Consider the following 13,497-nt stretch of genomic DNA (forward strand, 5'->3'; position numbering starts at 1 on the left):
TGTTGAGGAACATTTTTATTCACTGCTGTGACGAACACTTGTAGAGAGAAATCTTGTGTACCTTTGCATGGCCGGGGTTAAAGTTCAACAAATTAGACAATAGTATTGACTAAGAATACATTAATGTTCAAATGTAAGGAATGTTCAAGAGATCTATTAAAACAAATGGCCAAGTTGCACATGTACTAGTCAAATTATGCCCAATGTCTGTGACGAGCTGTAGCGAGTGTGTCGGTAGTGCAGTGTTATAGTTAGCAGACATTTGCACATCAGTGTGTATCAGTGAATACGCATCATCAGCCATGGGAAGTGTCCAGTCCGCTGCATGCCAAAGGTACTGATGAAGAAGTTGAGGACTGTGGTGATGAAGACTATGATGGTTGTTACATTGTTCAGGTAGTCCAGACGCTTCTGCAGAGTGGAGTTGTTCAGGTCCCGACGGCCTGTGTCCACACACACACACACACACACACACACACACACACACACACACACACACACACACACACACACACACACACACACACACACACACACACACACACACACACACACACACACACAAGCGCAAATACACGTGCAGAATAGAGAAAGAAAAGGTTCAGACTACAGCAAGTGCTGACATAGACAGAAACTTCTGGTTTGGCCAGGATGCAAAACATTTCTACTCCCTTAAAAGTAATGGACAAAACATAAAATGTAGCCTACTTCCTCCTCGTTGTCATCTTCACATGTATGGACTAGAGCCCAACTGATTTTATAAGCTGAAATTGGTCCATCAAAGATACATCAGGATCAATGATGATGATGTCTGATAAAGCAAATTGTTTTTTACAGAACATAATGGAAAAATATATCATTTTAAATTGATTTAGTGCACAGATATCATTATTTTGGACCATAAAGTCATTAAACTGTTCAAATATGTTGCCTCCATTACATGTCTTTGTCACAACTGTTTGGTAACCACATCTCAGTCCATATATCGATATATTTTTTTACTTCCTAAAGTTGGCATCCAATCCTAAAATCCAGGATCAGTTGGGCTCTAGTCTGGACACACAATGCACACACACTGCACACACACTGCACACACACACACACACACACACACACACACACACACACACACACACACACACACACACACACACACACACACACACACACACACACACACACACACACACACTATACATTAGTTTGTTGTATTAAGACCATTTCATGTCCAGTCTGTTACTTTGCATTCACTCCAGCTGACCACCAATAACCATAAATCCAACAATCTCCAGCAAAAACACAATAAGCATACGTTTCTGTTAAATCACCACATTTATTCAACTTTCTGGAGGAGAAGGTGTAAAGACTTATTGACCCTGCTTTTTTTTTTTTTTTGTCTGGCATTGGAACTTAAAACCATTTTCAAACGTGTTTTTAAAAAAAATTATGTGTTGAAAAAAAAAAGGTTTTATAATTTCAACAATTATGAAACAAGAGAAGAAAAACACGTAAAATATAAACAGGTGGAAATACATACAATGAAAAACTTTTTTTGCACAAGCATGTTATTGTGGCAAATAAAATAAGTTACATTACAGTTGGTTAAAATGAAAGAATTTTAGTTGGATTATAGTCTAAATTTAGCCTTCAAAATCTGAACAATAATACGATGTGATGTGTAAACTAGGAATGGGCATTTCAAGCAAAAATACAATTCAATATTTGCAGGGAACTATTCAACTATTACTCAGCGATAAATATTAATCTCACAGCACCACACACGTTTTACCGGCGCCCGGTAAAAAAAACGTCTTCTCTTCTATTTGTTCTTTAATGGTGGTCGGCAAACAGCTTTTAGATGCATTACCGCCACCTTCTGGTAATAGTGATGCATTACTAGCAGTCGGTAAGAACAAGGATTGATTTATTTATTTATTTTATTTTTTTCAATGTACTCTTTGATAATACAATACACATGACCCATCCATAGTTTATTGTTTGTGAATTGTTTGTCTCAACTTTGTCAGAATGAGTGCCCAAACCTTTTTCAGCAATGTGTCTGGCAAATGTTTGCGTGTGCAGATTAAATATCGATGCAAAAGTGTGTGATGATGAGTGCGATGCGTGCGTCAATGTGTTTGATGTGTGCGTGCATTTGTGGCCTCGAAGGGTGTCAGAAGTGGAGTCGAGCCAGCAGCCAGCGGAAGAAGCCGGTCCTCTTGGAGCCGAAGAAGCTGACGAAGAAGTTAACCACCGTGGTGACGAAGATGACGCCTGTGGCGACGTTGTTCAGGTAGTCGAGTCGTTTCTGATTGGACACCACATTCAGGTCCCTGCGGGCTACAACACACACACACACACACACATGCAGACAGACACACAATTTCAAACATTTCAAACACACACGCACACACACACACACACACACACACACACACACACAGACAGTTGATGCTTGCATACTCACATATCCATACACTCACGACTACACCGTACATGCAAACAAACAGGAAATGTAAATAAATGTAGTTCGCTCACGCAACCCTCCAGCCTCTGTCTGGTTTCAAAACTAGACTACATAAACAGGTGTACATTTATTCAACTTGTCCTTGCAAGTTGAAAAGGATTTAATTTGAGCAACGTATTGTTGGAAGAGCTCAGTTCACAACTAGAGATTTAAAGCTAACATCTAGTGGCTAATGGGTTTAAATTTGGAGAAATATGCTTCTTGTTTTCTTGCCAAGAGTTAAACGAGAACATCAAAATCATGTCTGTAGCGTAACGTATTTGCGTAATCCACGTAAAGTAACTTCCATGTCATACGTAACGTCAGTTAGCCGACATAAAAATATTGATTTGAGTCCAAACCATGATCTTTTCCTAAAACTAACCAAGTACTTTCAGTGCCTAACCCTAATCAAACTGTGACCGTGTCACGTTTTACAAAACCCTGATCTTTTACTACATCTAATCACGTGGTTTTTGGTGCCTAAATCTTCAGGTTCTTGTGCGTATCACTGGGACGCCAGCAGACAAAACAGCAATATTTGATGCCCTGAGGTGATAATTTAAGAAGTGCGCCTCGGAGGGATTTTATTACCAGAGCACAACGAGCGGAACCGGGTCGAAAACAATGAGTCCGACTCCGTCCGGCAGAAACTAAATCTGCCTACCAGCTCCTCTGAAACTCACAAATTTATAGAGGTGAAGCTGGGTTTCCCTGTCTATGCTAAGATAAGATAACCTAACCTGGCTATAGCTGCACTACTGAACCTGGAGCCTGGTGAATATTCTCATCGAACTATCGAATTAATATTTAATTATTAATTATTATTTCTGAACTAGGAGTTATCTTCAATATTTAGCTCAGAGGTTACAAATGTTAAAGGAGATGTGTGCATGCTAAGAAGTGTAAAGGTGCGTCATACGACAGTAATAAACAGCAATTTGTCAAGGGATTAAAGATTAAAGTCAGTCTGTGTAGAATTTTAAACGACTGGTATTTGGCGCCATCTGATGGTAGCATTAAGAATTACACTATGGCTAATCGCAGCGCATGTACAGTAGCTTTTCATGGATTTTCACAAATGAATTCTACAAGTTACCACTTCAATAGAGTGTTTAACTTTTATTAATGTACATACACGCGCGTGTTCACTGTGTCTCATAAAACGAAGCGTTGGAACAGCCATCGCAGGAAGCAGCTGCGTTGTGTGCCGAAGGCAGCTTTGATGATGTTGATGATGAGGGTGAGGAAGATGATGCCCGTGACCAGATTGTTTAGGAAGTTTAAACACCGCCGACAAGAGGGGAGGAGGGTAAACTCAAAACGAGCTACACGCGTGTGCGCACACACACACACACACACACACACACACACACACACACACACACACACACACATACGTGGATAACACATACACACATCACACACAGATAACACAAGCACACAGACAGAAAAACAGAGACAGACACACACATCTAGTTGGTGCCTTAGCCCAGTCCACTCATACTGGATAAAATGATCAGTGTGCAATTGTGCTGTAGTCAATTAGTAAGTGAGTAGAACAATAAGTTACACTGATGCGTGTTGTGTGTGTGTGTGTGTTTGTTTGTTTGTTTGTTTGTGTGACCACTTTGGTCACATGAGTCAGAATCTTTTCTTACTTTCCTACTCTGTCTACACACTCGAATCTTTCCCTACGTCAGAAAGTCAGAAATGCATCCTGGGAAAGAGGCCGGTGCGTTCCATCCCAAAGACGGTGATGAAGATGTTGGTGACGAAGATGAGGAATATGAGGATGATCGTGGTGTTGTTAAGGCCGTCCAGGCGCTTCTGGTTGGCTTCTTCATTGAGGTCTCGCCGGGCTGCAACACACACATGTGCAAACACACACCAAACATAACGACAAAACAAGAACAAGAGACGACACAAAAGACGCGGAGAGATATTCCAATCTTTTTACTTCCATCATCTTGCTGTTGTTTGTTTTTCATGTTGCACAGAAAATATGTTCAGTGGCTGGTAGATTTGATCTAAAGTCCCCAGATTTTCAACAACAAACCAATGTGTCAGTGAGTTAGTGTGTTAATATGACTGGTTAAAAACATTGAAGGTCTTGAAAAAGACTAATTTTGTAATCCTCACCGATTATAATGATCAGGACTCCAGCCACTATCTGAAGAGCCAGCGAGAAGGAAATGAGTGTCAGAACTGCGGCGTAGTACCTGAGAATCAAAAGAAAAATGTAAGGTTGAATGATTATTGTTTGAGGCAGCAGTAACCATGGTGATGAAGGAGCCAGCTGGCCCTCAAAACCTAATTCAACTTTTAATTGTACCAGTTCAATTACAGAAAATGATTATTGATTTTCTTTGTCTGTTTGTACTTTTAACAGAATTTGCGGAAGAACTTTGCAAACACTGAAAATAGTCTTTACATACTAAGTTTAATAGTTTTGCCCTTTTTAAAAAAAATTATTATTATTTTTTTTTTATTTTTTTTTATCTCTCACACTTATCACACCTCAGACTCCCGACCACGGTCCAAACCATTGTTCATGTTTTTATTATGTTGTACACTTGATCCGGTTTGCTTCATTGCACACTGCAATTTTGCAAAAACACTTACATCCTATTTCGTATCACTGATGTGGGCTTTCATCTCCCTACACTTGACGTTGATTGGTTTTTAGATGGCATTTTGTCAATTGGGCTGGTGGCCTTTTTTGAATTTGAATGGAGAAAAATCCATTCATTTGGTTGCCACCTTTTGATTTCTTGGTAGGACAGAATTACAGTTAAATACTTTGTCTCCTCGTCTCTCCATTTTCTACTGCAGCTCATTTTGACATTTAGTTTGGTTATTTTTCTTATTCTACTGTTTAATAGGTGATGACAGCCGAAACAGCAAAAATTTCTGTAATTGGTCCAGAAGTCTGGACCAACCAAAAACAAACAAAGCAATCCATGGCTCAGTTTTTGGTCTGAAGAAATGTTGGCCTTTTGGTGTGGATTGTGGTCCAGCACCTTTCACACCTGCTATTGAGGTTTGCACCTAATGGAAAAGTCGGAAGATCCGGACCAAATAAGGTGTGAAAGCCTCCTTATCTCGCTACACATATGCTGCACCTGTATCCAGCTCCTTGTTCGATGACGGTCTTCATGTGGGTGATGTTAGCCAGGAACAGAGCGATGTCCAACATGCCCTCAGCTGCTGTCTTCTTTGTGGCGTACAGGTTCATGTTGAGGTTAGAGGTTGAACCTCCCTGAAACAAACACAGATACAGATTTCAAGTCATCCATTCCCTCCTTCATTCCCACTCTAAGCTTCTACTCTCAGTGCTAAAGACAAGTGGGACCCAACAAAAAAGTGCAATCAGAATACCGATAACAACATTTCATGCCCAACCCTAATAATGGTCCTTTTAGAGGCATTTATGCCTCTTGTTTGGTTAATGATCTGTTTTTGACATCTGTCATCAGTAACATTCAAGAGCAATTCAACACACTCAATAAAAAAAAAACAGCCTTCATCAAAGCCAGTACAGCTGAAACCAAATCAGAAGAGCTAAACCCAGCAGGCCTACTGACCACGAGAGGGCAGCAAAGTACAATAATACCACTACAAGCTACTGCCAGGACTCAATGTGACAAGATGAAGTGTATTAAATGTCATATTTATTCTTCATAATGTTATCTAATCGATTGTATATTTGTAGCTAAATTCAAGCCACAAAAGGGGAAATGGGAAAGTCAAGGCATGGAGTTTATCTGACACGGTTTTTGTGAACTATCAAAAGATAAATGAACTCTTTTCACACAAACACTGAATACATCTTTGTTTTTTATTTTTCATCACATTTGATGTAGTCTGAGGCGTCTCTCGTCTGTGTTCCAGTTAAATATCAGATTTTCTTTTAGGCACGACAAAATAGATGCACTTTGAGGCACGTCAGTTGTTTTTTTAGATATCGACCGTCTGTGTGTGAGTGAAATATTCCTTATCTGTCCCCGGGACTTTCATTTGATAGAGAAGCAGAAAATAAGTGAATAGAAACAATTTAGTTTATCGATAAAAAGTGTGTGTGTGTGTGTGTGTGTGTGTGTGTGTGTGTGTGTGTGTGTGTGTGTGTGTGTGTGTGTGTGTGTGTGTGTGTGTGTGTGTGTGTGTGTGTGTGTGTGTGTGTGTGTGTGTGTGTGCGTGCGTGCGTGCGTGCGTGCGTGCGGCGGGAGGAAGAGAGAAGACAAGTAAAAGAAAACATTAAACATCATTACATAAGGCTGTAATTTATGACTCACAGCACATGTCCGACAGTAAAATTTTCTAAATGTAATTATTGCCCTGTGACAGACCATGGACTGCAGATGCACATATTGGATTACTTAAAACTAAGCTATAGATTAAAGTATTCTGTCCACAAATGGATCCTTTTACCTCAGGCTGTGTCTGTGTGGCTCGAATCTGTCTGTTTTTCTTTAGGTTGCACGGTAACAGAAATGTACGAGGAAGACATAGATCACTACATAAAGTCAGACATGTGTACATTAGGGACAAATTGTGCTTTATGACCTCATTGTGCTGTAATGTGATTTGCAGCTCCAAAATAAACACAACACAGACACTGTACATGCACAGTAATAGTTCAACGCTGCAGCTTGTCTGTGTGCCCTGCATCTGTTTTCATATTATATATTGTAGTAAATCCTTTGTGTTTGTGTGGTGCTCCTTCTTTGTTGCTCCTTATTCAGGAAAATTAAATTCCTGCATTGTGTTTTTGATGTAAAACCACAGTCGGCACACTTTGCGACAGTTCTGGTTTTGGATCAATGACTTTGTCAAGATTTCTGCAGCCACAAACTAACATGTATTCAATTGCATATTTGTACCGGAAATAGCCTCAGCCATGCTTTTATATCAGATCAGACCACAAATGTGGCTTCTTGTGATACAGTAACAGGCAAATGGTGATGGCCAAGCCACCAACACGGTGCCATAATACTGACAGACCATGTGTCACTTTGCAAAAAAAAAGTAACATCTATTTAAGAAGCCACATTTCAGTGGACCTTTAAATAAAACAAAACAAAAAAATAGACAGATACAAATTTATAAAAATTAAAGTCAATTTTGAACGTTGTGGCTTTGACACTGATTGCTGTGATGAGGGAGGTATAATCTGCAGTGGAAAAGGAAATCTAGTTACAAAAGCGAGTACAGTTGAGCTGAGTAGAGTACTGGACCTTAACACAGCAGAGTACTGATACATTCTCAGTTTAAGCTGACAATCAACGTTGTTATTGTAAAAGCATGACCAAATCATTCAACAAACTTAACCACTTGTTTAATAGTGTAACCATGACAATGAAAGTTAACGAAGTGGTCCGAAACCACCTAACATAGCTTTCCAAAAACCAAGAGCCTGAAAGATAAACCCACTTTACACAGGAAACTAGCCAGATGTGTTGAGGTGCAAAAGTAAGCAGGGTATAAACTCTTGTCTCTGCAGCTCTCTTCTGTCATACTTCTCGTAACTTACTTACATCTTCGTCACACCCGGATTAAATCAGGAAAGATGGTCCCTGGAATTTAACCATGCCTTGCTGAAGTCATCAGAACACCGAGATGTTTGACAACATTTAACACTCAACAGTCATCATCACACAATTTTTTCATTACTGTCTATGCACACATGGAAACCCTCCAGTACTTGTGGACAAGAGACACACAATGACGCTAAGCAGGACGTAAACACAGCGTTCCTGCAGGCCGAGTTCATTCGTTTTGGTGTCTTCCTCGTACTCTGACAGTGTTTGCACCACAAAGCCTACTGTGTTGCTCGGACTTTTTATTCATGAAGGTGGATCATAAAGTTCAAAGACTGCTCTACTTGCTGCAGAGAGTGTAGATCAAATTATGTGTAGAAATCCAGAAATCAGCATCACTGAACCTTCAAATGCTTCAGAAAGCCAACAGAGCCACCAGGTGGGTTTTCTCTGACATTTGCGGAGGTTGTGCACCGTGAATTGTTCGCCCGGGGTCAGACTGTCAACTCTGAGTTCAACTGTGATGTTCCGAGGTGTCCGAGGGAAAGTTACACGTGATCTGAGCGGTGGTGCGATCGTCCTCCAACACCACAGCTTCTCACAGCACGTTCAAATGCACAAGTTTCTCTCCGCCAAATATTTGACACCAATTCTGATGTGTGCTCTTTGCTGGGGGTTTCCAAACCGCGGTGAAATCGCAGGTGCGCCCGTACCAGCGGTCACAAAAGCGCGAAGATTACAGCTTCACCCTGCTCCTTGCACATCACGGTTCCACGCTCCGTTCATGCAGAACAGGAGCCATTGGTGAGTACTCGCACGCTCCCTTCTGCGAGGAGACTACGACTTGCCAGGCACACTTTGGTAACAAATGCTTTTCACCTTGACTGTTCATGTGAGGTCTGTGGTTTTTAACCGTGCCGTAATTTCTTGAGCCAGCTGTAGACATTTCCAGATGAAAGTTTTGGGCTCTTTGAGTTCCACAAACCAAAACAAACTCTCCTTTTACCGAAGAGGAAAGGCATGTTTTTATATTCCCTGCACCTTTCAGTTTATCCAGATGTTCTCTAATCCCAGGGTATCATTTGAAATCGAATTAAACACCTCTCTGCGGCTGACGGCTTACCTGTCCCGATTCTGTGATTCCCATCAAACCAGTCCACGTGATGTGCTGTTTCTGTGCTGGAAATCGTGATTTCATCCCCCCACGCAGCCCGTGTTACAGAACAGTTTGAGCCAGACTGGGTAAGTCTCCAAGAAACTATCCAGCGCTTCTTAGAACTGCAAGACTGTCAAAACACTACGAACACATGTACCACAGCCTTTTGTGTGTTTTTTTCTGAGTGTGTAAGAGAGACTGAAACGGAGTAAGAAAAAGAAAGAGAGTATGAAAAGAGGGAGAAAAACAGAAAGTGTAGTGAAGAAGTGATACAAAAAAAAAGAAGAGACAGTGTTAGAAATAGACGGAGAAAAGGTATGTATTCTGGTATGTTTTCGTCTTTTCTCCTTTGGGGACCCGTGGTCACACTTTATCAACATCAGCCTTGGGCTTTCCGCCAAAAGAAACACACACACACACACACACACACACACACACACACACACACACACACACACACACACACACACACACACACACACACACACACACACACTGCACATCCAAAACACTGCAATGTCCTGTACAGTTTGTACAGGCCATATGTGTTCACTTAGTGTAATGTCTCTCTAAATGTACTGACTGTGCTTTTATCGTGCTTAATCTGCATTTATCTTGATTTATTCAAATATGGCCATAAGTTATTATTTTAGCCTTTGTTTCAATAGACGGGGAGGGAGAGATAAGGTCTTATTTACAGCAGCGTCTTGATGGAGTAGATGCAGGACTTCAGCAGGGTTACACTCATTTACCCACCGAAGCTGTGAATTACAACCAGCTGGCCTCGGAGCGGCTCCATCATGAAGGTCCCCGGTCGACTATTTGGCTTAACAGCGACTTGACATTTGCTTTTGAGGAATGACTTACACTTCCTTCTCATTTGCTTACCTTATTTTTGGGGTGTTAAAACTATCTTTCATTGCTTCTTACGTTTTGTTATGTACCTTCACTGTAATGCATCCCAATGTGCTCACGAAAGATGAAAAATCACTGAAGGGAATCATGTCCCTGTTGTGCAGGTATTTCTTTTTTTTTTTTCGCTTTCCAGGACTCGCAGATTATTTATAGATGTAGATGTACACATCATGAAATCAGCGTTGAGAGTCCAGATTGTTTAGCAATTTACTTCAGCCTCTCAAAATATGATCTACCATTGAAAAAGAATATTCGTCATGCAAACCTCTCAAAAAACATTTACTATGTCAGATTCCCTGCTGAAACACATACAGGGGGGGATGCTTATTGTGAATTGACATAGATATTCTAGAAAGGATGATGCTATCTAAGAGTCAAATGTTTCAAATACACAATGTCATTAAGGAGCCCTTGCAGGGATTGTAATCACGGTTCAGGATTTTATATACAGTATATATACTGTAGAAAATTGCTTGACAGTTTAGATGTTTACCTTCAGGTTGGTGCTATTTTAAATATGCACCAAACGTTGATTTGAGTTTTAACTGTTTAGCGCGCATTGGCTGAAGCTAATTGATAAAAGCTATTGTTGAAATTGTTTTTGAAAGCATCCTCACTTTTACTGCAAAGTATTATTTTTCAAGACCAACTATTAGGTTATTGAAACAAATCTAATTGTTAATGTAATGTAACGTGAAAGGGGAGTCATTTTTTTTAAAATCAATTTAGCTTCAATTAAAGAGAGGGGAAAAACACAAGATAAGAACCAAAATGTTAAGGTACATTTATTTTTGTTTTATTAAAAGCGGATTAACTCAATAAAGTAGTTTTGTCAGGAAAAAAAAAAAAAGTTAAATGACGTTCGAGTACACGGAATGTTCCTTTAGTTTGAGCTCCGTGGTGTGATTGGTCAGTTAAAGCGGCCCTGAGTGGGTCACCTGCGGTAATTGGCTGAGAAGCGGAAGTGATGCGGAAGAGCTGCGGAAGAGAGCAGCGAGTGTTTGTTCGCGAACTTAAACGAATGATCGTTGACGTGAGTCCGTGTGAAGTGAAGTGAACTTCACGTCGGAGGACCGTATCGCTGACTTACAAAGGACTTCGTGTGCTTTCTAAGGAGAATTCAGTTTGTTTACTGAAGCCAACGGCAGGATATTTTTTTATCGACGTGTTTTTTTTGTTTTTCAAGATGGACGCCGAGCTGCGGCTCGGATTGTTTCTGGACTGAACGGAGGTGAACTTGGTGTTTTCTTCAACCTTCACGGAGGACTCCTTCAGGACCGACGCTGAGCTCTGTGAGTAAAACTTTCCGTTGCAGCTTTTTGGTTTTTACTTTTTTTACTTTTTAAAATTTTTTTTTTTTTAATCTTTTTGTTTTAGTGCGCATGCGCGCGGAGGCCCCAGGTAGTGAAATAAGTTTGTGTTACAGGTGAGATGGACATTTTTAAATAAGAATTAGTGTTACAGACTCTTTTTTTAAAATTATTCTTATATTCAAGTCTTAGTTGGGATATTCTATTGTGCAACTTATCAGTCAGCCTGATGAGATGGTTTATATCAACAACATTTAAGTAAGTCAAAGTTTCTTTGTGTTGTTGTTCTGTTTAAGTTTAAAAGTTTTGATATTTAAAAAAAAAACCCTACATTTACAGTTTACTGTTATTGTTTTTTTTGTGTGTTTTAAATAAGAGTTGTCTGCGGTCAGACATTTAAAATAGTGCATTCGGTGGTAATGTCTTTTTGTTGTGCAGATGTTTGATCATGAACCAAAAGCAATGGATTAATTGACATTTTGATTCGCCAGAGGTGAACGATCAAGGGATCATCAAAGATATTACAACGTGTCAGTGGGGAGACATAAATGTGCAGTATGTGCCAAATGTTGTGGCAGTTGCTGAGACATTTCATTAAAAAAACAAAAAACAAATGTCAAACTAATCGTGGCACGAGAGTTAAAAGTCAGGAGACGACGTGTGGTGTTTGGTGCCAATTCATCTGGTAGATGTCAACATTCAGTATTTCACCGAGGAGTAAAACAGGAAACCAGCTCATGACGATGCAGGAAATGAAGATCACAATTCATTCTGTAGACGACATCGATATTTCCGTCGCTGTTAATCCATCCAATATTGGCTGGATCATTTCAGTAAGGAACAAAAACGTCAACCCCACGGGTGGTGCTGGAGGAAAAGTCGGGGGGTCAAAGTCAGGCTGCCCGACAGCCCAGCGCTGCTTCCTATCTTGGCTAACACAGTAGTGCATCTTAGGCTAACGTTTTAATTAGTATATCATAGAATGTAGTTGTATTTATATTAATAATAAAGCTCCTTGCATGGCGTTGAGCTGTGGGCGTAGACTAAACAGAAGTCCTCTTTTTTTTTTTTTCTTCCTGACTGCTTTTAATAGATTGTATTCTATACAGGAAACTTTTCCCAGAAATCCGGAGTCCTTGTAAAACTCCCATTCCTGAAATTCAATGATCCCCAACCGTGGGCACAGGGCCATGTCACATAATGTACACAACACACACACACACACACACACACGTACACAAAACACATACCTACCGTATCCATACCTGTATCGAACACACACAAAAATATATTGCTCCATGACACTTGGTGTGCACATTTGTTCCAACAATATAAACAAAGCCATGCTTGCAGAAAGCATGCTTTACACTTCTAACTGCACACACACACACACACACACACACACACACACACACACACACACACACACACACACACACACACGCACACACCAGACCACATGGGAAGCCCCCTTGACTTGCAGGAAGTGCTCCTCCCCTTGACTTTGATTGGTCACCATAATAGCCAATAAGAAGGGAAACCTAACTAGGAGTGGAGCTCTTTTAGCTGTATTTTTACTGTCCGTCTCACTGTTGGTGTATTCGACTGTCTTTTCTTTTCTTTTTTTTTTCTCCCGCATTTTTCCGAGGCTCTCTTTGCCTGAAGGCATCATCTTTCTGTTTGGTTTTTATGTAACTGCCATTTAGGGTGAGGGAGTAGGAGAAAAGAAGGAAAACAGATGAGGAGAAACAGATAGAGACGCAAAGAGAGGAAGAGTCAGCATGAAGGGAAGTAGGAAGACAGGGACACAGATGAGTAGTGTTTTCTTTTGCTGGTTTAATGGCTGCAGTTACCACTTACTGAAATGATTGTGGCTGAAAAGATGCCTCAGTCTTTTCTCTTTTTTTTTTCATAGAACCAGAAGCACGCTGGAGAGAAAAGTAGACATGGGAAACTTTTCATTTCAGTAACCTCAATAATTTGTCGTAGATATGCAATTCCTATTTCGAAAGGATTTTCTAAAGACACTTCACAGGTCAGTTGGTCTGTCTCCATGAGCAGACTTGGTCC

General features: G+C 40.4%; 1 protein-coding gene across 6 annotated transcripts in view; it reads right to left on the bottom strand.

Moving 5' to 3' along the window:
• LOC138621754 (ninjurin-2-like) overlaps window positions 1–13,497 on the bottom strand; it is a 36,885-nt gene continuing 23,388 nt past the window's right edge. Inside the window, exons 2-5 of one of the 6 annotated variants that reach the window (XM_069700029.1) lie at window positions 5,632–5,768; window positions 4,649–4,728; window positions 4,168–4,368; window positions 1–443 (exon numbers count right to left, since the gene is read on the bottom strand). In XM_069700029.1, the coding sequence (XP_069556130.1) occupies window positions 4,214–4,368; window positions 4,649–4,728; window positions 5,632–5,768 (372 nt within the window). In that variant the 3' untranslated portion in view covers window positions 1–443; window positions 4,168–4,213. Of the gene's footprint in view, window positions 1,076–1,136; window positions 2,341–3,644; window positions 3,835–4,167; window positions 4,369–4,648; window positions 4,729–5,631; window positions 5,769–13,497 lie in introns of those variants that run through there. The other 5 variants (XM_069700025.1, XM_069700023.1, XM_069700027.1 and 2 more) reach the window with 5 other exon arrangements.

Source organism: Brachyistius frenatus, unplaced genomic scaffold (genome assembly GCF_029030835.1).
Source record: "Brachyistius frenatus isolate BFR_SWC_R1_liver_20210118 unplaced genomic scaffold, ASM2903083v1 Contig_32, whole genome shotgun sequence".
NCBI classification, from domain to species: Eukaryota; Metazoa; Chordata; class Actinopteri; family Embiotocidae; genus Brachyistius; species Brachyistius frenatus.